The sequence below is a fragment of the Cnephaeus nilssonii genome (genome assembly GCF_951640355.1).
Source record: "Cnephaeus nilssonii genome assembly, chromosome: 6".
NCBI classification, from domain to species: Eukaryota; Metazoa; Chordata; class Mammalia; order Chiroptera; family Vespertilionidae; genus Cnephaeus; species Cnephaeus nilssonii.
The window spans coordinates 60226366-60252318 of record NC_137077.1 but is presented as its reverse complement, the minus strand read 5'-3'; the positions used below and the strand labels follow the sequence as shown (position 1 = coordinate 60252318).

The window sequence follows — 25953 nt, the reverse complement described above, 5'->3', positions numbered from 1 at the left end:
AACCTTTTGAATTCTTGTTAATCTGACAGGCGAAGTAACAGACTCTCAATCTAGTTATATGCTACATTGCTCTTGATGCTGCCTTTTATGTAAACTAACTAGTCACATCCTTCCATCATTTTTCATTTGGCTGGTCATTCTGTATTAATTTCTAGGAACTTTATGAGAGATATCAATTACAAATATTTTTCCATGAATATTTTTGTGTCTGCTTATGGGGGTTCTATTTTGTTCTGTTTTGGTTTTAATCATACAGAACATTATTTTTAAATACTTAGTGTTTATTTCCCTTATTGTTTTTTATTTTTTATTTTGAGGCCATTATTAAGGCCTTCTCAATTCCAAAGACCTAAAGACATTTTTCCGCATTTTCTTCTGCTAATGTTATTACTTCATTTTTTCCCATTTAAGTCTCTCATCTATATGAAATGTATCCTACTGTACGATGTCAAGAAAAACTCTAACTTTATTTCCTTCCAGAGTAGGTCTCATTGGCCCAGCACCATTTACTAAGTAATACCTCTTTTCACTACTGTTTGATATGCCAACTTTTCATATGCTGTATTGCTGTGTATTTGTCAATGTCTGGTCTTTACAGCATTTTAAATAAGCTCATCTTTTCATGCATCAGTTCTACACTATTTTAATTATTGAGATTTTTTGAATATTTTGTATTTTTACATAAGTTGTGGAGTTGCTACAGATCCCTCCAGTTTATATTCTAGTCTTCCTTGGAAAAATACAGTTTTAAAAATCACTCTCTTGAATTTAAATCAAAACCTTAAAAAACATGCAGATTTTAAGAACCAAACTACTTTGAATATATTTCTAGGGCTTACCAACTATTAAGTTACAATAACAAGTTCAAGTATCCAGTCTTCTATCACGAAACCCCAAAGGGAAAAAAGAGACCTTACCCAGACACGGAGGTGGGTTTCACTGTAGCCGGGAACGGTGTGATGTTGTAGGTGTACTTCTCCCTCAGCTCTGCCAGTTGTGGGAAAGGGAACGGCGCCATGGAGTAAACGGTCTGAAAACCAGAAGCAAAAATGCCATGCCTGAAACGAGCCCTTCAGCAACTCTATCAATCCTGGAAACTCATTATGGTTTGAGTGTGAAAAGGTAAAAACTGCTTCTTACACAGAGAGTGGAAAGATCCTCCTTCAATATCCACTTTAGAGAAAGACAAAAGAACACTGATAAACACAACAGTGAGTTTTCAAATCAACCTGACTGCAACCAGGCATTCCAACTGGTGAGCAAGGGTGAGCTGACTTCCTTCTGCTCGGTTCGGGGGGTGGGTGAATTCAGAAAGCCACAGCTCCCTTACTTTTTTTATCCTCACTTGAGGATATGTTTATGGTTTTAGAGAGAGAGAGGAAACGGGTGGGAGGGAGAGCAAGGGGGAGGGAGGTGGGGAGGGGGAGAGAGAGGGGGCGGGGATCGGTTGCCTCCCATACACACCCCAACCAGGAATTGAATCTACAACCTAGGTATGTGCCCTGGTAGGGAATCAAACCTGCAACCTTTCGGTGCACAGGACGATGCTCCAACCAACTGAGCTACCCAACCAGGGCAGCTCCCTTACTTCTTTAACCTTTTGCACTCGGATGTCGAGATTAAAATTACTCTTTGAATGTATCAATAATTTGAAATATAAAAAAATCCAAATAAATAAGTTTGTATGAAAAGAAACTCCAGTTTTTTATTCTACTGCCGCGTGAAAGGGCAGAGCAGGACAGCACAAAATGTACTGTACCCTCCATCCTGTGTAACTATGTATATGACTCCTTTTTCTTAGAAAACCGCGAGAATGTAACAGTTGCATAAACCTGCCAATAGGAATGTAGAGAAGTAGACCCAGTCCAAATTAGGCAATCTCTGTAACCCAGATCACTTCCCTAAGCCCACCCAAATGACCAACCCTTTATAACCTACCGCTCTCCCGGGGTTCGGTCTCTTTGGTCTCACTGCTATGCCAGAAAGAAGCCGGGAGCCAAACCCGGGTTTGAATAAAGACTCTTTGCTTTTGCATCGGAGAAAAGGCTCCCTGGTGGTTGATTATTGGGGACCCTGAACTCTGGGCATAACACCGCGCTTTGTAAAATCTGGGGTATTTAAAAAATTAAATCCCGAGTAGAATAAAGGAATCGAGAAAAAAGCAAGCGAGTGCAAAGGGTTAATAAAGAACCCATCGATGTTTTCATATGTAGTACTTGTTTTTTCAAAGCTGGTTGATGATTTTTATAGACATTACGCCAGCCTGGATAAAAACAAGTGAACAATCTTGTGATGGGCTGCATGCTTTCTCCAAACACACCTTTTCAAATATCTGTGAATAAAACCTAGGTGGAAATTGCTGGTTTCGGTGTGTGTTTTTAAGTGACAGTGTAAAAGCCCAGACTGTTAAAAATCTATAAATAAAAATGAGAAAAACACCTTTGTTTCCTCCAGAATTTCAAAATTATATGCCATTCTATTAGCAGGAGGAAAATAATCTTATATGCTTTCTTAATTTTATCAAAATTTAATTGCTCCAAAATTTTAATTATATTATTTATTCAATCCTTAAGGTTCTTATTCACCAGGAAATATATCTTTTTTTTTTCTTTTTTCTTTTTTAATCCTCACCCGAGGATATTTTTTCCATTGATTTTTAGAGAGAGTGGAAGGGAGAGAAAGAGACAGAGAGAAACACCGATGTGAGAAAGGCACATTGATTGGTTGCTTCCCACATGCCCCCAACCAGGGACAGGAGCCTGCCACCAAGGTACGTGCCGTTGACCGGAATAGAACCTGGGACCCTTCAGTCCTCGAGCCGACCCTCTATCCACTGAGCCAAACTGGCCATGGCCAGAAAATGTATCTTAATCACACTAACTTTCTCCCAGGAAGCTTCTTAAATATCCTGACATTTTCTGGGGAGATATTTTAAGGTGGTATTTTTCATTTCAGCAGGAGAGTTGTTCTGAAGGCTCAGCGGAGACGTGTACTGTCTGCATGGGCAGGAAAGGAGGGCTCTGAAAGAGGCCTGACTCTGCTGCGGTCTTACTTTATAGCTCAGAGCCCCCACGGAGACAGCCCACTGCCATCTGATTCTAAACAGTCTGCCCATCAGACCGTCCCCAAACAGATATAAGGTATCCACTTACATCTTACTGTACCACCCGAAGGTTCTACACAAGTGAGTGTTGGCTAAAATCCCTTCCCCTCTCTTCTCCATTGCCTGTTATCCAAAGCTACACAGATCATAGGGACCAAAAAGTCATCGCTGAGCCATTCTATATACTACATATTTGATTATACCCACAAGGCTGAGATGCAGTACAAATTTACTAACAGTGAGCTGCTCCCCATGGAGGGAAGCAGGAGGTATCTGTGGTTCCCATTAGTCTCAGATTGGCCAGTTCCCAGCCTCTCTGGGCCTCATTTTCCTCCTCTGAAAAATGAAGGGTGTGAAAGTTGGGATTGTGATTACCTTGAAAAGGAAAGGGGAGAAGAGGGGTGAGGAGGGGAGGGGAAATCAAAGAGAAGCCTATGAGGGTGTTCAAATGTGTTGTTAATGGTTTATTTCTTAAGTTCAGTGATGGGTGTGTAGTTTTGTAATACTGTTTTTAATACATTTCTGTATGCCTGAAATACTTCATATAATTTCATTCATATGGTCAGAGTGAACTCTCACATTCTTTGCTCCCACAAAGGTTGCCAACAGCTCATCCCTCAAGAAGCTGCCTTATTGCCAGCACAGAATCCTTTCTTCCTTGCTCTAGGACCTGTCTTAGCTCCATATACCCTTTGAGGGAAATGGAGAGAAGGGACATCCTCTCCTCACCACCCCAACTTTAAGTCCAGAGCGGGGCACCTCCAGGGGGGCCTCAGTCAAGCAGCACCAGCCTCTGACCACCACACACCAAGTGGGGTCCTACCGCTGCACCAAGAGTCAGCCTGCCCCTCACTCACGGGACCTTTCTTCCTTAACAATTTAGAAACTTGGTTCAGATATTTAAGAAACCCATGCCGTTTCGATTCAAGTTTAAAAGATGAACTCATTAATGCTATAAATTTCAAATTTTCTTCCAAATGAGGTAAAATGTCTCACTGAAGACAATTAGTGGGGTAAAATAGCTGAAGGTTCACTGTGTTTTATTTTTGCCAGTTTTAGAAAAAGTTATCAGAATTCTTTATCCACTGGGGGGTGAGGGCATGTATGGGTGTGGGGTTGGGGGGGGGGGGGCAATGGTAAGATAGTACACATATAATACCTCAATAAAAATAAAAAAAAAGAATTCTTTATCCATACTCGTGAAGGAAGTTTATAAGAAAGGAATGGAGCCCGGCTGGTGTGGCTCAGTGGTTGAGCATCCACCTATGAACCAGGAGGTCACAGTTTGATTCCTGGTCAGGGCACATGCCCAGGTTGCAGGCTCAATTCCTAGTGTGTGCATGCAGGAGGCAGCCGATCACTTATACTCTCTCATCATAGATGTTTCTATCTATCTCTCCCTCTCCCTTCCTCTCTGAAATCAATAAAAATATATTAAAAAAAAAAAAAAGGAATGGACAATACATTTTGCCCCTACTTCGTCCCGTCCTGCCTCGGGGTAGATGGCCTGGGTTCTGAGCCAGCTCCTTCAAAGACTGCTCAACAAAAGGCATTCAACCAAAAGAAAACTGGCTCCACTGAGCTTTCATTTTCTATTTTTGCTCTTCCTTTCTCTATCGTCTGCTTTTAGTTAATCCTTCAAAGACGAAACCAGCGTGCCTGAAAAACAGTGTATAGTCCTTCTTTGCACACATGCACTCAATCCTTTGAAGGTCTCTTGTATGTGGAGGCATGTTGACCCCATGAACATAAGCTTCCCTGGCACAACCACACAGTGCTCAGGGTACCTGAGTAGCTCTGGGTTTCTAACTTTGTAAGTCACGGATTTCCAACCAATTCCAAGAAAGAAATTTTACTCATAAGAGCCCAAATAAGGTAGACTCGCAGAATCTGAGGGTCAGGAAAAATTGAAACATCATTTAGTTCCATCTCCCTCCCACGCAGGAGCTGCCTCTCAGGATCTCCACAGATGGCCACAAAGGCGCTGCCGGAACGCTCCCAGCACGCACTGTTTTGCAGGGCAGACGGTTTCCATTTTTGACGGCACTAATTAACCAAACATCATCTTTCTATTGAACAAGCATCCGCATCCTTGTCATTTCCACCCCATCACTGATGGAAAATAGCCAACAATCCAAGGGCAGATCCCGCCTGTGGCACATGAGAGCTGCTGCAGGAAACAGTAAATTATCCACAAGAGGGATATTTTTCCATTGATTTTTAGGGAGAGTGGAAGAGAGAGGCAAAGACAAAGAGAAACATCAATGTGATAGAAACACATCGATTGTTTGCCTCCTGCACTAGCCCTGACCAGGGCCCAGGCAGGGGAGGAGCCTGCAACCAAGGTATGTGCCCTTGACTAGAATTGAACCCGGGACCCTTTGGTCCTCAGGCTGATGCTCTAGCCACTGAGCCAAACCAGTCAGGGCTCCCAATCTCTTTTCCTAACACTCTCAATTTTTTTTAAATAGCCATTGCAAATAAAAGAAAAAGTGATGTGATTTACAGGGGAGAAAAACAGTACTTTGTGCCTGGCACTTAGAGCTGAAAGAAATGGAGAAGACCAAGCAGGGAGAACCCTTTCGTCTCTTCTCTGACCCCACACACGGTCCACGTTTCACCCGGAGCCATCTCAGGTTTGCGGACAGACTGAAGGTGCACCATAATTGGGTCCCAGCCATTGGATTAACTGTTTTCAACGAGTGAATACAGAAAAAGAGTGGTTTGAAATGATAGTCAGCATTTCTCTCCTTAATACTCTACGATGCCAAGGAAAACCAACAAGTCTATTTCCTACCCAAACTACCAACACACACTCCCATAGACATTTATATTTAGGCACCGCTGAAAAGAAATTCTATTTCTTTTTCATTATTGACATGTTTTTTTTTTACAAGAAACATGAAAACATAAGTTGTATAAAATTAAGCTCAGTTTATCATCACCCGGATGTTTTCTTTGGCAGGAAAAAAATAATGCTACTAAAAGGGGATCTAATCTATCAAGCCCCAGCCCGCATTTTCCCCTCTAGGATTCCCTTTAAGAGGTAACAAAGGGTCCTCTTTCCTCCTAATCCCTAAGGTTGGAAATTCCTAGAGGACAAAGATGACAGGTGTAGATCTCAACATATCTCATTCATTCTGGCAGGGTTTGGGCTTTAATTAAAATAAAATGCTGCCTTATTCTTCTAAGGAGGACTTCAGTTTTAGAAAGACATTTTTTAAATAAGGTATAAGCATGTAGGGTGGCCAGGGGTTGGGGCCTTGGGTTCCAGTCCTGGGTCTGCCACTAGACAACCTAAGAAACTGGCAGATGCTGGCTCTCCAAGTCTTAGCTTCTTCTCTGTAAAGTGGCAGGATTAGGTTAGTTAATCTTTAAGCTTCTCTAAAGCCAGAGTTTCTCTAAGTATTTTTTTTTTTACGCCATCTGCCTCAGAACCACCCATGGAGCAAACACCTGAATTTTAATGCACTGTTGAGCTGTTTCTTATACACAGTCAACTTTGAAAACCACTGCCTCGAGTTCTAATGTTCTGTGATTCTGCGTATTCATTGAGCAACCAGGTGTATTCTCAGAACTTGATAGATGTCATGGACATACAGAGCAATATGAGGCCCCTAGCATTAAGGAGCTTGCTACCTCATTAGAGAAATAAGATGAACACATACCAAATATACCAAACAATATCAAATAATCTGTAATAGCAATTAATCAGTTGTTGGAAATCTTAAATACTGAAGGAGTACGGAGGAGGCATAATTAATGAGGATTGAGGTACAGAGGCTGTGTGGGGGTGGGGAGGAAGGAGCCTGGGGAGGACCCAGGTGGGTGGGTAGGATTTTCACAGATAGTGTGAGAGGGCAGCGCAAGCCCTCAACTGGCACGGGCTGGACTAAAAGCGCTATGACCAGTGTGATAGGTTCTGGTTGTGAAGGGGTGGGGAATACCTTTGGACAGGTGAGCAATGGGCAGCCAAAGTGCACCTCCATGCAGCCTCTCTGAGAGCTCACTCATCTTCCTGCCCTGCTCTTTCTAAGCCAGAAATGTGTGATTGCCCTTGTCCCCTCCATTTCTTTCTTCATCAGACCATATCGTTTCTGTGGCCAAGTCCTATCAACTTCACCTTATAAGTATTGTCTCTATTCCATTTTTGTTTCTACCCTTTACTGCTCCTCACAGGCCTCGTGCTATCAAACATGGCCCCGTCAAGTCCACCCTTCACAGAGCTGCCCATGTAGTCGACATAAGAACTCAGACCCTTTCCCTCCTCTCCTTAAAACCTTTCAGCTCCACAGTTGTTCTTCCCTTTCTGAAGGAACCACCGAAGTCCTAGAACTCTAGCAAGCTCAAGAACTCCATTTCACAACCACCGACCTAAAAGATCAAGGCCAAGCTCCTCAACACGAGTTGAGGTCTCCTATAACCCTTCCCTGAATACCAAACTCCTTATAGTTCCCTTCACACACCCTGCCATGCTTTTACTCACCCTGGCCCCTCCACCAGGAACAGCCTCTCTGTTCTGCATCACTGCCTCCAACACATACACACATATACATACTTGCATGTGTGTGCACCCATGTATATGTGCACGTGCACACACATACACGCGCACACATGCACACACAGAGCCTGACCAACTGCTATTAGTCTTCAAGGAAGGTTTGTTTTTTAAAATCCTCACCTAAGGATAGATTTTTACTGATTTTAGAGAGAGAGGAAGAGAGAGTGAAACAGAGAAACATCCATATGAGAAAGATACATCAGTTGCCTCCTGCACACACCCCAACGCAGGATTGAACCCATAATCTGAGTATGTCCCCTCCCTGGGAATCCAACCTGAGACCTTTTGGTGTATGGGACAATGCTCCAACCAACTGAGCCACACTGGTCAGGGCCAAGGAAGACTTCTGACATGTACAGATGTTCAATAAATCTTTGCAGAGGTTAATAAAGATCCTCAGAAACAAGGCTGAAGCATTTTATTCCCTATAGTTAATAACAAGGAAACACTGAATAACAATTTATGAATAACAATGAAATGGGCAAAGCAGTAAGTTTAGACTATTACTCTGGCAGCAAATTCTGATTGTATTAGAGCAGAGGGAATCTGGGAGGAGGGACATCATCTATGAATGTCGTAAAAGAAAATGATGTAGCCCAGCTGGCATGGCTCAGTGACTGAGCATTGACCTATGAACCAGGAGGTACAGTTTCATTCCCAGTCAGGGCACATGCCCAGGTTGTGTGCTCGACCCCAGTGTGGGGCATACAGAAGGCAACCGATCAATGATTCTCTCTCATCATTGATGTTTCTATCTCTCTCTCTCTCCCTACCTCTCTGAAATAAAAATATATATATATATATTAAAAAAGAAAATTATGTAAAAGAAAATGTCAGGCATGGACCTGGAACATAGAGGGAAGTGCAATAAAAGGTACTTTCCTCCGAGAAAGAGAGAGAGAGAGAGAGAGAGAGAGAGAGAGAGAGAGAGAGAGAGAGAGAGGAAGCAATGGCAATGTGAGAAGAGTTGAAATCAATCAAAGATGTCAGTATCAGAACACTTCCTCCTCTAAGGCACACAGGAAGGAAGAAAAGAGATGCGAAATGAAAGAAAAGCTGAACTAAAAAATATCAATGTTCAGGGAAGTTATATTAAGTGGTCAATATTCTCAACAAATCAGTAACTGTCTGCTAAACACGAGGAATTCTAAAAAGGAGCTGCGGTGCCGGGACAGGAATAGAGGAGTGGAAGTTCCATACGTCTTATGTCCTAAATCAGGGCTTGAGTGTTTGTTTTCTAACCTGTTGGCTGGGCCCCAAAATTGACCCCAGGCATGGAACCCAACATAAAAATAAACTATGAAAACAAGAAAAAGAAGAGAGAGAGAGAGGAAGTAACCAAGGCCCGAGGACAACCTTGGAAAGACCTACAGTTGGTCAGTGGGCAAGAGGAAGAAACAGGAGGAAAGTGGTCAGAAGCATCGGAGAATTGAGATCAAGTTATGTTACAGAACCTAATGGAAGAGAGAGAGTTAACAAATCTCTTTTCTATACTCACTCTCTTCTGTCTGAGTGACTTGGTAAATAGGATATTGAGATAGAGTAACATGCCGCAAAATGACAAAACCCTTTGTCTTCCATGTTGAAATTTATGATTCACATATAACATCAGTTGAAAATGTGGGCAAAACAAACCAAAGTGCTGATTACAACAATCTCCCTTCTATTCCTCAGTGATTCCTCCCCCCAAATAATTACTTCACCCCCACAAATCTCCCCTTAAAAGGCTAGGAATCAGATTGAGAATAACTCCTTGTAGAGTTATTAGCATCGGATGATTTGGGGTTTTATTCCTCAGTTTTTTAAATTTATTTTTGTATTGCAGCTCATGATTTTTAAGCAACAAGCTTGAATGAAAGCCACAATAACTATCGATTATTCATTTCTTTTTTCCTCTTGTGACATGGCTAAGGTCCTTATCCAATTATATATAGACTCTTGGTCAACTGAAAAATTAAATCTGAAGGCTGGCCAAATACTTTTCCCAAGACCACTGCTCTGGACTGCTTGTTCCCACGGTGCCCGAGTCCCCGAGCCAAGGCGGGGCCGAGCCGCACACTCACCTGCATGAGGTCGTGGCTTTCTAGAAGATCATGCTCTAGCATCTCCTGGGTGAGGCGCCCCATGGTGCTGTAGAATTCATCTGCCGTTTCACAGCTTTCTATCTGCCTAGAAGCAGAAGGACAGAACAAGGAATTGTGTCGGACATCCATGCTGTCTACCAGGTACCTGCTCCAGGTCCGACAGGATCTGTGGCCTCTGGCCATCAAATCAGTAACAGTAGCAATCAACAAAAATCAAAATACCGGGACACACTCACTATACAGCCTGCCACATACAGAGAAAAGATAAAAAATACCCACGGCAACTCGGAGGTCCTTATGACGGGTTGAGTTCCCATCTTTCCTACACGGCTCCCCAGACTCCCAGCCTCCCAGCCCTACCGGTGGCACTTTTACTGCTTCCATGTGACACATTTTACACATCAGAATACCCACCACTGATGAGAAATCATAACCATGAAATTAGATCTGAAGAACAATTATCCCCAGGAGGAAATCTCTTGCTGTTAATCTACAAACTGTGGTCTCGCTGATAAGACTGAAACCAAACCACAGGAGAAACCAAAGATGAGAAATACTAGAACGTTATCTGTCTATTTCATCAGTCCACAGGGTGCTTCCACAGGCAGAATTTTTTCAGTTCTTCTCAGGGCCCTGCTGCTAGCTGGAGATCGCACCCTGCTTCTTACACTTGTTTCCACATGTAAATAAAGAAGCTGTTACCTGGCAACCTGTGAGGCAGGGTACACGTTCATCCTTCTTCTCGAGGGGAAAGAAAAGGAGAGGTCCGAAACAAAGAGCACGGTGCGTCTGTGCTATCTACCACGCCACCCTCTGTGTAGGAGGATGACTCCATTGGCCCACCAACCACAAGATACACTATGATGCACACTGATGTTGGGGGGTTTTCATAGAGGCCTCCCCAAAAAATAAGATGATGGGGAAACTTCAGGCTCTGGAGTGCTGTTCAAATCTCACTGCCACAATCAGGTAAATAAATAAATGAGAGGAACTGCTGAGGTGTTATTACAAAACTACAAAGTAGCATGTGGGCATCAATAAAAAAGTGGTTACGTTTACCCTGGGGGATGAGGAAGAGAAATAATGCTGAAGATTAATTTTGAAAAATATTCTCCAGGTTGACAAGGAAGGAAAAGTATTTTGATGGCAAGGAGGCAGGAGACAGCTGCAGGCCCTACCCAAGAATCTGCAAGTGTCTCCCCAGGGCCAGGATGGAGCCAGGGAGAGCTGCAGGGGGAGAGCTGCAGGCAGAGGACACCGAAGGCCTCACCTGCCAGCTGAGCCCCTTCAGGGCAACGATCCCTGGAAGGCTCTGAATGGGGAGTGTGGGAACAGATATGCCCTTGGCCAGGTCAGCCTGGATGTCATGGCAAGTGTGGGTGTGATGGGGAAACCAGGGAAGACACACCAAGACGGGCCAGGCATGAGGTAATGAGGGAGCGAGCCAGAGCAGCAGGGTCAGAGGAGAAAGGACGCGTAAAAGAGATGCCAGGGAAGGTGAGCTGATGCTCTACAACTTACATATTCTAAAAGTACCCTTGGTGTGAGTGAGAGGGAGACATTCAAGTTGCAGAAGCAAGGGGAAAGGAGAGGTCCCATGGATAACCATATACAGGGCACATATGTTACTCCGGTATACATACCTGGAAATTATTTATCTGCTGTTTATGGTTTTCCCAAGGGACAGTTTGTGGGGAAGAGCACAGGCACTGGAGTCAAAAAGATTCAGGTTTAAGTCCCACCTACGTCACCGGGTACGGGCAGGATGAATGAGACCATGTGTTTACACTGTCTAACGTAATGATGGCACTATAGGCACTTGATGTATGTTGGTTGCCTTTCCTTCTGCTTAACAAGTTGCACACTCAAAACATGTAGAATTATAATGAATAAAGGCTCTGAAACATTTAAAATTCTACCAGTCTGATTCATATATCCTCTGAACTACATAAATAGTAGCCATATATTAACAGTATATTCACATTATTAAAATCACAGATTCCAGAGCCAAGGGACCTGGGTTCAAACACAGGCCCTTCTACTTCTAACTGGGTGACCTTGGGCAATTAACTTCTCTGTGCCTCAGTTCCCACATCTGTAAAATGGGGATAATAGTAGGACCCACTCATAGGTGATGGTGAGTGCCAAAGGAGCTAGTCTTACATATAGAGTGCTCAGAGCAATGCCTGTCCATTGCAAGCACTCAATGAATATTGGATTTAAAAGTGTAGCCATTACCTTTTCAACAATGTGACATCCCTAGAATGACAATATGACTAAATTCTAATCCTACAGATAATGAACAGATGGGAATAAAACCAGAATCACCTCTTTTCCTCTTGCCACATAATCAAGAACAATCCAAGGTGATTATAACTGAGTCAGCATACAGTAAAGGGCTTTACTATTATAACCCTACTAGAGGCCTGGTGCACGACATTGTGCACTGGACAGGGGTGGGGGTGGTTTCCTCAGCCTGGCCTGCGCCCTTTCGCAGTCCAGAAGCCCTCAGGGGATGTCCAACTGCCACAGAGGTGGGAGAGGCTCCTGCGCTAGCCAGCCATGAGCCCAGCTTCTGGCTGAGTAGCGCTCCCCGTGTGGGAGCACACTGACCATCAGGGGGCAGCTCCTGCGTTGAGCATCTGCCCCCTGGTGGTCAGTGTGCGTCATAGCGACCAGTCATTCTGGCATTTGGTCAATTTGCATATTACCCTTTTATTATATAGGATGAGCTAGTTACTCAGTAACTGGACTATCACACCCAGAGAAACTATCAAAGCTCAAAGAACTTACAAGATGTAGAGTAGGTTGGAAGTACACTACTACAAAAAGAGGTAGATAATGGGAGAAATTGAAAAAGATAAGCAAAGTCCTGGCCAGTTTGCTCAGTGGTTAGAATGTCAGCCTGTGGACCGAAAGGTCAAGGGTTCAATAATAGGTCAAGAGCATGTACCTCAGCTACAGGCTCAATCCCGACCCCAGTCAGAGTGCAAACAGGAGGCAGCCAATCATTGTGTCACTCTTACAACAACGTTTCTCTCTCTCTCTCTCTCTCTCTCTCTCTCTCTCTCTCTCTCTCTCTCTATCTATCTATCTATCTATCTTTCCCCCCGCCTTCTCTCTCCCTCCAGCACTCTCTTTAAAAAAATGAAAAAAATATCCTCAGGTGAGGATAAAAAAATAAAAGATAAGTAAGTAGCACACCAAATCCCCCACCAATGAATTTATTTGCTACTGAAAAGTAACCTACAATAAAACAATTGCAGGAGCTCTGGGATGTTTAAAAATACACACAATCATGATTTTTTTTAAATCCTTGAATCAATAGTTGGTGGATCTTTCTTACAAAAAAATAAAAAATGCTTTAAGTCTCCCAGAAAACAATTTATACATTAAAAGGCTAAAAGGTTTTTGAAACAAAACACTGTCAGTGAGCCCTAGCCGGTTTGGTTCAGTGGATAGAGCCTTGGCCTGGGGACTGAAGGGTCCCGGGTTCCATTCCGGTCAAGGGCATGTACCACCGTTTCAGGATTGGCGCATGCAGGAGACAACCGACAGGTGTGTTTCTCTCACATCGATGTTTCTCTCTGTCTTTCCCTCTCTCTTCCACTCTTTCTAAAAATCAATGGAAAAATATCCTCAGGTGATGATTTAAAAAAACACACCAAACTTCTGACAGAAAAAAAACCCACCTCTGTATCTTAGGTTACCACTATAACAATTTCATCCTAATACAGGGATTGGCAAAAGTATATTTACTGTTGTTCATATGGAAAATAATACAATAACTAATAAATAATAATACAAGAATAAACTGTTTCACATACTCACAACTGTAAACCTACTTTTGCCCACCCCTGTATTTCTTCCATTACCAAAAAGGTAGAATTTTAATATAATAGTCATAATATAGTCAAGATGGGTGAAAACACCCTAGTTTTTTCAGCTCAGCTCTAGTAAAGAACGTAAGTAAAATCTCCTTAGTGATGTGTTTGGTAGTAATAGATTCACCCACACAGTGTTAATTCTTGATGAAAGGAAAGAAGTTCCCCATGTTCTACTGACTATGTACCAAGCACCTTGCTAGACACCTTATATATATTATCTCATTTAAGAAAAAATTTCATCATAGCCCTAAAAGGCTGGACACAATAAGTAATAAAGATTCAAACATAATCCAAATTGTGGCATTAACCAACAAATCCACCTACTTCTTTCCGGACCTCACAGTTCCTCATGCACCTAAGTCTCCCTCTTCAAAACTAGTGTCCAGAGAGATGCTGACAAAGAGTAAGCCAGCTGGACAAACACTAGGAGGAGGAGAATTCCAGGCCTGAACAAGCCTGCCCCCTTCTCTAAAGTAGATGCCATCTGTCCCCAACAATGAAGAATGTGTCAGCAGGGGAGGGTGAGTGGGAAGCCATCAACCAATGAATTTGTATGCATATATGCATAACCCGGGAACACAGACAAAGGGGTGGTGAGGGCCTGGGGTGGGGAAGGACGGGAGTAGGCTGGAAGAGGTTAATGGGGGGAAAAGGAGGACCTATGTAATACTTTCAACAATAAAGATTAAAAGAAAAAGAAAAAAGAAAAAGAATGTGCCAGCTGAGATCCCAGAAGGCTAAAGCCACTGCACAAAGTTCACAACTTCCTCTTTTCCTCACACTTAATTATCGATGCTTTACATGTTAGAGCATAAAAACTGCTCAACGCCCCCAACACCACAGAACAGAAGAGAAGGGGGCAGTCACTTACTCTCCCAACTTTGCCCAGATAGCCAGCGACACCCTTAGGATGATTTCCGAACCTTCAAAAAAGACAGAATCCCAGATCTTTAAAACGGTGTGGTTAGGGAGGCAGGTGGCGAAGAGAGTCAGAAACCACTGCATCGTGAAGACATTCGTGAGCGGGGGCTCATATCCACCTGCAATGAAACAAACACTCCATTTCTTCAGAATTGACAGTTTGCAAGATATAAAGGCGCCCTCTTTCAGTCTCCCAAATCCACCCAACTGTGTTACTTTTCCTGACTGATTTGTTTATGGGGCTAAACTATGGTCCTTTCCTCTTTCTTCCTTCCTTTTTCTAGAAGAACATAGGTGTGTTTAATAAAGATCTCAATAATAGGAACTTCACAAATTCTTTATGGTACTTCAGAAATCTTAACCTAATGCTTAATTTGGTTCTACCTATTATGGGATGCTGAAAATAAAGGAGAATGTTTTCCTCACCAAAAATGAGATTAAAAAAATATATTTTAGTCCATTGAAAGCAAACACTGATTTCCAAAATATCCTAAAGCCCACTTTTATTCAAATGCTGCTCATAAAAGTAAAATTGCTCATTAGGAATTGCTTGTCTACTTTTTAAAGTATACATAGTTCTCAGACCACAATGGAATTAAACTATAAATCAATTAGAGAAAGATAGCTGGAAAACCCCCAAATATCTAGAGATTAAACAACATGAAATTTTAAAATACATTGAACTAAACTACAGAGTTTTAAATATCTGAGATCTAGCTCACTTTGAAGTTTCTAAATTCACTAAAAAACACAGAGCTCCCTCTCATTTCCTGTGATGGCATAAGTATGTATTTTAGTGAAATAAAATTTAGATATGGGGACTGCTTCTCCCTCCTAATTACAGTCAGAATATGCATTTACCCAAGTATAAGCAAAAAGAGATCTGTTCTCCTGCCCTCGCTTTCTTCCTTCTTACCTAGGAACAAAGTGAGCATCTGTTCCCAGAGACTAGAATCTGAGGTCACCCCTTGCAGGCCAATGCAGAACACTTGAGGAAAAACATGGACCCCAGTACAGCGTGTCTGACTAGGGGGACAGGTTAAGGTTGTTCGACCCGGGAGTCTTATGAAATCCACACAGGTGCATAATTATACTGCACAGCCAAATTAAATAAGAAGAGTATTCAAATGATTTAGAAGGAAATGCTTAGAGACACCCGGGTGTCACTAAAATTTCCAGTGTATTTTAATCACAGATTAGGTCCTCAAAATCATTTGCTATTTTCCTAGGTTTAAATGTGTGGCCAGTAACGGACAACCATTTACAGAAAACACAATACACTTCTGACTCTTCTTTCTGGTCCCCTGAGCACAGCCAGGGAAGTGCATGCAGGGGTGTAACTACAGCACTAGCTTAGGTCATCCGGAAAGCTGGCTGATGCCTGCTGGAGGCGGTGACTCTCAGAGCTGTAGTAGAGCTCTCTCTATCGCCACCTTATTCAGCCCAGCGCCTTCCTTCAGGGTTCAAGTTCTTCCTGGAGCTCCTTCTCCAGCAAGAACTGGCCCATTCATCTCAAGTAAATCTGCATACCCTTAGCATGAATCAATAAAAGTAACATTAAACATTTCAATTCAAAATATCTCCTACAACTCTATGAAAATACATATTCCACTCTTCCATAACCTCAGTGCTTCAGGAAAAACCACAGTGTGTGCTAAATGGTACCTGCGGCTCAGCTATAAAGATGCCTATAGATTTGGTGCCAGCTTAGAGAAGTTTAACTCGCTGGCGAGACATGTACACCATTCTTCATCTAAAAGACAACAGATTTAGTGGTTGATCTGGTACTGGTGACATATGAGGTTCTTGACCAATTTCCTAACTATGACCATTCAAAGGTTCAATATGTGGCCCTATGTTGGTTTGTTTGTTTGTTTTGTTTTGTTCCCATTCTCTAAAAATCAATTTCATTGCGTCAAACTCTCATCAACAGAAATACCTGAAAAGATATATTTCCATTCAAGGTGTAGGCTCATATGTACAGTGGAGTCAGAGAAGTAAACAATTTCAAAGGTATAATAGCATTGAATCACCACTACCTCCACTCTCCTTGTTTGCAGTTCTCTGAAGAGTGTCCAGGTGCTCAGATAATTCAGGGAGCTTCAGTCTCAAGAGGTCTCTGAAGACAGCCATATCCACAGACAATGCCCGGAGATTATTGACAAAATAGCTCTCAGGAAGTACCTTATCAATAAGGTAAATCATAATCTGAAGAAAAAGATAGAAAACATATTCAAATGGATAAAATGTAGTTAGCCAGAGCACAGTATCACTTAAATGTGTCAATACCAAATGTTCTGGATCTTCGGGGCTCATCTCCACCCTGGGTGAAGAGCATGTGCCATAATTATCTAGATAATTCATAATCATCTAAGTAATTCATAATTACCTAAGTAAGTTATCAAAGCAGCTCAGACCCACAGACTGCCATGGTCTACAATTTCTACATGGGCTGCTAGACCTGAGGCTACCCATGAGTGACTGATCAGACAACCCTCAGCCTCACTCTGAGAAGTACGAGATGGAGCACATGCTTCAGCAGGAATCCCACTACTGGCTCCTTGAAGTCAGCAGTTTTCCAACTTGACTATGAAAACCAAGACTGGCCCATCACAAAACGCCCCCCTGAAGCCTGTCTCAGGATTCACTTACCCTCAGCCTGGGTTATCAGAATACCTCATGTGGGCTCTTTCCTTTCCTGGGAGAACGCAACAAGGTTTTGTTTGGACAAATGATACTTTTAAAATCTGGATTCCTTCCTAAGGATGTCTCAGACGTAAGTTCTTCAAATTACTATTTTCATTCTGATTTTTTTTATTTGCGTTACCTTTTCTAAGAAGTCAAGAACCTCTAGAACAGCCCAGCAAAACACGTGTTCCACATGCTCTTCATATCCCCTCCCTGCTAGAAGACCTGCTCATTCTCCAGAGCACAAGAAAACCAAAATTGAGAACAAAATCACAGCTGGCCCTATATGTTGGTGGAAAGGAGCTGTCTCACATTTTGATTTTCATCATTTTGCAAAACCAAATTTCCCCAAAAAATTATCTCCGAGACTGCCAATGGCCCATTTTTCCCTCATCCCTGGCTTATAATTTCTACTTTTAAGGTCAGAGTTTTAACTAAGTCAATAGGGGTAGAGACATATTCTCAAGAAGCACCCCCCCTCCCCCTCCCTTTGAGGCCTTTATTCCAGGAATTGGAAGGCCCAGGGAGCTGCTATAGCCTTCCTATATAGGGACAGAATTTACCAGGTAAATGTATCATCGCTCTGAAAATGGTAATTTAGCAATAAAAAGAGTATATTCAATCCGTGTCAAGGGAGGAGGTCTTGGAGTGCCCAGGCCAGGTGCGGGGGGAGTGAGTTTCCAGCAGAGCACAGAGCCCGGCAGACTTCGCACGCCATGGGTAAGGAGAGGAGGACGTACAGGATCACTTTTCATCGAAGGTAAGTTATGTGAGACTGAGAAAAATATTTGTTTTTATGAAAAAACTATGAACCTCAAGATTACACAAAAACAAGAAAACAAAAAATAAAATTACCAATTCTCATAGTAATTCTGTGACACAATAAAATTCTCTATCCAAAAGCATCTCAAAGTCAGATGTAAAACATAATGTCTTATGTCAGCAATGTCAGTCCACCCACTACTGCATTTCAAAGACCAAACATTGCATCTTAAAAAAAGGAAGGAAGGAAGGAAGGAAGGAAGGAAGGAAGGAAGGAAGGAAGGAAGGAAGGAAGGAAGGAAGGAAATAGAGCAAAGATAGTCTCTTCAACAAATGGTGCTGAGACACCAGGACATCCAAATGCAAAACAAATTGAATCTAGACACAAACCTTACACCCTTCATAGAAACTGTCTCAACAGAGATCATAAACTTAAATGTAAAATGCAATACTATAAAATTCCTAGATGATAGCATAGCCTAGATGATCGTGGGCATGGGAATGACTTTTTAGATATAACACAACACCAAAGGCATAATCCATGCAGGAAATGCTAATAAGCTCGACTACGTTAAAATTAAAAACTTCTGCTCTGTGAAAGTGAATTAGAAGACAAGCCACAGTCAGGGAGAAAATACTTTCAAGAGATCCATCTGATAAAGGACTGTCTTCCAAAATACACAAAGAACTCTTAAATCTCAATAATAAGAAAACAAGCTTTAAAAACAACTCGATTAAAAAATGGCCCAAAAACCTTAACAGGCACCTCACCAAAAATAAAAGTTACTAAGTGCAAAAAAGCAAAGAAAATGGCTTGCCTCCATTTAAAAAATTATATATTTCATTACTAATTACAACTTGCAGAGGCCAAAATAGCTGTTGGAAAAAAACCAACACCCAATATTTTCCTTTGCATCAGAAGTGTTTCTTCATAAACCCAAGCTTTCCCTGCACATTAATTGCCTAACCCGATTTCTAAATGATGACAATGTCATTTCATTCCACAAAGTTCATTTTCTTAAATATTCTGTTTCTGAGCTTTATTTAATCCATCTTTTTATGTGGCTTTTTACTTTCTCAAGTACCATCACTGAGTCCTTTCATGATTTGATTGGCATTATAACCCTTTCCCCAAACCTTCCCACCCCACCCTCAACCTGAATTGTTTATTTCAGCTTTTCAATAGAACAGTTCCCATTTTATAGTCATACAAGTAAAATCTGGGGGGGGGGGGGGGGATAACTAAATCTGATAGACTAAGTAAACAAAATTGCTTCTTAATAAAAAATGTTTTAAAGTCATGTATTTGATTTGTCACTGCCTCCCCCGTCCACCCCTGCCTATTTGATGAACAAGTAGCTTCAAAGCTGTTTCCTTAAATACATGAATGGGAAAAGTGAGAGGGTGAATACAGATTGAGATCGTGTCAGGCTGGCTTTATAATTAATTCCACCATGATGTGTATAAAACGGAGGAAATTTGCTTATCTTTCCATATCAGAATTAGGCAGTGGTTGAGAGTATCACAATGGTATTCGCCACAGTCACACAAAGAATGGGAGTGGGGGGTAAGGTGCTCTTGAATACAATGACTGAGTAACCATCCCATCCATCACAAAGCATTGCAATCAACAGCAGTCTTGAGGATTCAAAGAAGAAGAAGCAACCCCATATTGCCCATCTTCCAAGTGTAAAATGCTTCATTCCTCCTGAAGACTTATTTCTGGTGATTCACTGAATCACATTCAGACCTACATGCTTAAACTGCTAGTGTCCCAGCTCGAAGTGTTTTCATAATTTATTTATTTTTTACTAATAAAGGCTCTAGGCATCAAAGATTAAAATATTATTCGCTTCCATAACCTTTCTCCAAGCAAACTGCTTCCATCATAGACATTCACTCTCAGCCTACCTCCTCCATACCTTATCCCAGATATGCAAGAATAAAGCCATCTAATGAGATCCAACCAGAATTTAGGATAACTGGTGGAGTAGGCATTTTCTACCATGACCCTAGGGATTCCCCACCTCCTGAGAGTCATACTCTTATACAAGCCCTTTCCCTGGAGCATGGGCTGGACCTAGTGACTGGCTCCTAATGAACAGAATGTGGGGAAAATGATGAAATGTGATTTTTGATATATAGGCTTCAAATCTGTAACTTAATCTCTCCTACGTTGCTCACTCTCTTTCACTCTCTCGCTCACTGAGGGATACCAACCAGAATGTTGCACAATGGTGAGCCCCACAAAGCGGAACTAAAAAAGGGCTCTGGCCAATAGCCAGCAAGGAACTCAGGCCCTTAAGTCCAAGACCTGTGAGGAATTAAAGCTTTCCAGCAACCACATAAATGCAACCACATAAATGAACTTGGAAGTGAATGCTCCCACCTAGTTGGGCCTTCAGATGAGACCACACCCCAGCCAACAGTTTGAATGCCATTATCATGTGACTCAGCCAGTTAAGCCACGCCCAGATTCCTAACTCAAAGAAACAGTGAGGTAATACCAAGTTTGCTGTTTTAAGCAGCTAATTTGTTATGCAACAATAAGTATTAATATAATTAATAACTAACTTGCTTTAAAAACAGATGTCTTATAAGTGAATCTAAACACCTAATCATCCTCTTCACATTTGGTAGCTACATGAGTCTGTCACTTGACCTGGCTTTAACCTGGGAGAAATGGTATCATGGGTAATTAAGAAGGTGTGGCAAACTCCTTGGAAAAAAGTGGGCATCAGAGAAGAGAAATTATAGTTCCAATATTTAACTCTCTGAAGAATTTCAGCTGCCTTCTTCAAAGCCTGATACTCACTTTCAGAGCATCCCCTTCATTGCCTTCCACCACTTCCAGAATTAGTGCAGCCAGGATGTTAAAGCCTTGGCAGTACCCAACATTCTTGTTCCATCGGGCATAAGCCAGCAGGACCCGCTTTAACACAACCCTGTCTTGCTCAGCCTCCTGGCCACAGTAAGAACTGCAGCCTGTGCGGTGAAGATCCTAAATAAGAGGAAAACAGTCATTTTTAGAGTCACTATACTCTCTCTCAAAACCAAAAAATAAAAACAAAAACGGTAGTTATTTCTTTGCCTCAGCATTAAGTAGATTATCTAATGAACTGTAGTTTTTTTTAAAATTGTATATGCAACATGGGTCAAAAGAAATTCCTTTCCTTTTTTGCCTAATGTTTTCTAATATGCTTAGACATTTTCAAGAGAAATTACAGTCAGGCAAATTTTCTACTTACAAAGTGTTTCCAGAATTAACACAAAGAGGGACTTAGAATTAACAAAATTTCATATAAGTTGAAAGTTTATTTAATAATACATCTAAGATAAAACAAGTCATTTCAATATATGTATGATACATGCCAACATTACTTCTTTCTACAGAAAAGGATATAAAGTTTATTTAGCTATCAAAACTCCAAATAGTATTAAGGAGCAAAACCAAAATCGCAAAAAATGCAACCTGTATTGTAGAGGTACAGAAGAATCATTCTGTCTAAAACAGAAAAATTATTCTATCCAAATTGTTTTATAAATGTGTGTAAAACAGACAAAAATTTAACATTTAATTAGGGCACTATCCATAATTTTATTACCAGGCAGAGACTATGATTCTCAGGAGCTGAAGTCATTTTACTGACACAGTATTCACTTCAATGATAAAATAAAAGATCCTCTTAATAATGTGATCGTTATAAAATGTGCATTGCCTTAATTTACAATTTAAGCAGAAAGAAAATATTTCAAATATGCAATACTTCATCTGTGAGAAACACATACTGAAATTCCAAATAAACAGCTGAAATGTCAAAATGTAAAGGCTTTTCAAGCATACCATATAAAATCCCATAAAATATTTTTACCATTTGTCTGAAACAGACCAAATTAGATCAGAAAGTAGCTCCTTTTAGTTAGTACAGAAAAAAAAAAAATCACTTCAAATCTGCCAAAACATTAGCCATCTTGTGGTGACCAAAATTTAGATGAAACAAGTTTCCTTTTAAAACCTCAGCCTAGTGTTACACTGTGATGTACTCATATAAGATTAAAAGCCACGTGCTGCAGGCTTATGTAAGAGAATAACAGTGAGATCAAATCGAATCAGCAGCGTTGGCTTTTGGCACCAGGTCCTAACCAACTGTAATAATCCAGGTTGGCAAACCACCGCTGCCTCCAGAGCTGGTCTGAACCCTTGACCAGCTAGTTTAATTAGATTGACCTACCAGTCAATCTAATTATATTCATAAATTGACAGCTAAGAAATTATCAAAGACCCTAATAAGAGCCCAATTAGTATAATAGAACTATCCTTAACTTTACTTTTATGTGAAAATCCAGTTAACAGCACTGATCAGTGCTAAAAAATAAAAATAAAAATAAATTTCATCTTCTGTCATGTGAGCAAGTAAGTTGAATATGAATGGAAACATTTTATTCTTACTGGCAACATACAAACTTTTGAAGACAATGTATATAGTCAAAGTTCTTCATTAAAAAGCTATTAACTAAAGAAGAAACAGAAAATATACAGACATTCAGACTATAAGGCTTGATGCTCTATCCAGGAAAAGCCTGGCTCTTAGAATCTTCCTTCTAAGTTAGGACAGCAGGCCAAGCTCAGGGGCATTACCTTGACTATCTGAATTCCCATTGAGTCATCATCCGGATTACTCCTTTCATTGAAAGTGAAACGCAAGGTTTTGTCCCAATCAATGGCTATACTGTGCAAATAATGATCTGCCAAGGTCAACCAAACCTAAAATATGAATAAAGAAGAATGCTAAAGTCAAATACATAATTTCACCTTTCCTAGGACTAGTTATTGCATCCAACAAGAAAATGGGAACTGTTCCTAGACCAGAAATAGCCCACATGCAGAAATCCAGAAGAGCCTCACTGAGATGTGTATTGTACTGAATTGCATCAATTAGGACCTTTCATGTGCTCAAATTTTCAATTAACATTTGTTGAGTTCCACTATGTACCAAGCAATAGACCTAACATTAGGAATACTGTTAAAATTTTTTTTTCAAATTTTATTTCAGTTCATTGAATTAGCTATATTATGTTACAAGCTTGTTATATTTGGCTCTGAATTGCTGTCTATGCTTGAGCAATAGCCACCTGGTCACTCATGGAGAATGGGCCTTTTCTCACCATGAGGTGGTCTCTGCTTTTAAATCCTCTCTCTCTCTCTCTCTCTCTCTACACACACACACACACACACACACGACAGATGAGCTCCCATAATGAATACCTTTCAACATTTTTTAGAGTCAAAGGTTATTTTTACACATTATCTTGAAAAGTAGTTTCTAAAAGATGTATTTCTTAATGTCATTTTTAATGTATATTTTGAGGAACCCCCGATATTCAAATTCTAGCAGAATTAGACTAGGTCTATAAATTGATATAACAAGAAAGCACTTCAAGTTTTGGTATCTAAACATAGTTAGCAGGAATATCACTGATTAATATCTCCACTCAGACTTCTCTCCTAAGCATCAGAATCATATGTCCAAATGCCCATTTGACACCTTCAACTTAGATATCTAATAGGCATCTTAACCTTAATAGATACAAAGCCGATCATCTAACCCATCACCACCTCAACTACACATGCATACATATGAGCACACACATCTGCTCCTCCCATCTGAGTAAATAGTAACTCTCCCCTTCCAGTAGCTCAGGTCAAAATCGTGAAGTCATCGTTGGCATCCTATTACCTCATCTTCAATCTAATAGGAATTCGTCAACTCAGCCTTGAAAATATATCTAGAATCAGACCGCTTCTCCATCTCTTGCCTAAATTATTATAAGTCTCTACTAGTCTCCCACTTCTGTCCTTGTCCCTCATATTCTCAAGTTAGTAACCAGAGTGGCCCATTTAAAATATAAGTTGTATCATGAAATTCCCCTGCTCAAAACTACCCAATGCTTCCCATCTCACACCGAGCAAAGTCCTATATGGCCTACAAGGTCTTACACGATCTGCCATCCTCCTAACCCCATAACACTACCTGTATGACCCTCTCTCCTATTGCTTTTCCCCTTTTCACCGCACTTCGGCCACCCCGTCCTGTTGCGTTTGCTTGTATATTCCTGAGATGCTCCCACCTGAGTGTTTTCTGGCATACTCTTCCCCCAGGGTAGCTGCATGGCCCACTGCTCACCTCCTGAAAGCCCCATTTAAATGTCACTTTGCTGTTTAAAATTCCACCTCCTTATCACCATTTCCCACAGTTTCATTTATTTCTCTGCTTTATTTTTATCCATGGCACTTATCACCACCTGACATACTTTATATTTTATTCACTGTAAGCTACATAAATACAAACATTTTGGTCTGGTTTTTCTTTCCAATGCTATATCCCCTGTACCTAGGACAGTACCTGGTACAGAATAAATAACCATAAATACTGAGTGAATGAATAATGAAAGGGGACATGTTTCAAATTACTAAATTTAGAATGTCATTTTTTACATTCCAGAGATTTAAAGAGGGACAGAGTGATGGCCCTTTTGTATTTCAGCCCGACAAATCCTCCTTACCTTTCTCCTCCATTCTTTTGGTATTCCTGTTGATAGTCTGGCAACTGCCTTGAGAGCATCATACCACTAGGAACAAAGAAGAAATACTGGCAAAATTATGCTATTGGCCTGGGTAAGCACTTTTCAATCTTTTTTTCATCTTGACATCTGTAGAGCATAAACTTTGTACAGCACATTGGGGTAACAGTCAACTTCTTTCAGCCAGATATGACTGGTGTGAGGACTATGACTGCCCCAAGCCCCACCTTGGGCACCCTTAACACACCTGTGATCCATCTGCAATCCACGAACAATAATTGGGAAGCACTGGTACAGAAACCAAAACATGTATTATGGACTCAGATTAGTAAATGTTTGGTATTGTAAATTTTTTCACACTTGCAACATTAACAGAAAGTACAAAAATTTTCATGGGAAGTATAAACCCAAGTGTCTATATTTTTAAAAATGATTTGTCTTCTTATGCTTGTCAAAGTTTTCCCATTTTGAGAATATATCTCAGTATATACCCTGTAGATACCCCAAAAGAAGAGTATTATCAAAACCAAAAATAAAGTTACCTGCTGAAAACCATTTTGACCTAAAGACGGCTCAAGAGTGAACTTCAACTTTGTGTCAACTCCTAAAAGAAAACACATAACTGTTATTTTGGGAGAAAATAAATTACATCAAAAATAGAAGTAAAAATTAACTGAACCATCATGAAGTTTTTTAAACTTTTACTAATTTTTAGTCTATTTTGTTGAAGAAAAAGAATATTGGTTGTTACTATAGAAAAAAAATATCCTATGGCAATAAAATGGAGCTTTCCACCTAAGATGGTGGTTTCCACAGTTGTCTGGAGTAGTGCCAAGACAAAAAACAAAAAAAATTTTTTAAAAAAGACATCACAGGCTTGGAGTTAGGGAGCCCTCCATTCAACTTTGGTTCCTAGAGTCAAATAAATAATTTAACCTGCCTCAGTCTCAATTCTTTTTTCTTTTTTTTAATCCTCACCCGAGGATATTTTTCCATTGATTTTTAGACAGTAGAAGAGAAAGGAAAAGACAGAAATATCCATATGAGAGAAACACATCAATTGGTTGCCTCATGCACATGCTCCAACCAGGGCCCAGGTTTGGGAGGAGCCTGCAACCAAGGTATGTGCCCTTGACTGGAATAGAACCCAGGACCCTTCAGTCCACAGGCTAGTGTTCTATCCACTGAGCCAAACTGGCTAGGGAAGTCTCAATTCTTTATCTTTAAAATTAGGATAAATAATACTTATCTCAGTAGACAGTTATGATGATTAACTGTAAATCACCTAGCATTGTATAATTAATATTTATGAAACTTAGGAAGAGAATTTTCTACTTACAGAATTTGTTTTCTAGGGCATTTGAG

At 40.8% G+C, this 25953-nt stretch overlaps 1 protein-coding gene across 5 annotated transcripts in view; it reads right to left on the bottom strand.

Moving 5' to 3' along the window:
• The window catches only part of TBC1D30 (TBC1 domain family member 30), a 142995-nt gene that overhangs the window by 69156 nt on the left and 47886 nt on the right, over nucleotides 1-25953 (bottom strand). For all 5 annotated transcript variants that reach the window (XR_013813699.1, XM_079774862.1, XM_079774863.1 and 2 more), the window contains 8 exons: nucleotides 25131-25192; nucleotides 24571-24636; nucleotides 22646-22771; nucleotides 20822-21007; nucleotides 16596-16764; nucleotides 14507-14675; nucleotides 9728-9833; nucleotides 918-1030 (listed from right to left, as the gene is read on the bottom strand). Coding sequence is in view for 4 of the 5 variants with exons in the window: in XM_079774862.1 (XP_079630988.1) it covers nucleotides 918-1030; nucleotides 9728-9833; nucleotides 14507-14675; nucleotides 16596-16764; nucleotides 20822-21007; nucleotides 22646-22771; nucleotides 24571-24636; nucleotides 25131-25192 (997 nt within the window). In the remaining variant the exon portion in view is untranslated. The remainder of the gene's footprint in view (nucleotides 1-917; nucleotides 1031-9727; nucleotides 9834-14506; nucleotides 14676-16595; nucleotides 16765-20821; nucleotides 21008-22645; nucleotides 22772-24570; nucleotides 24637-25130; nucleotides 25193-25953) is intronic.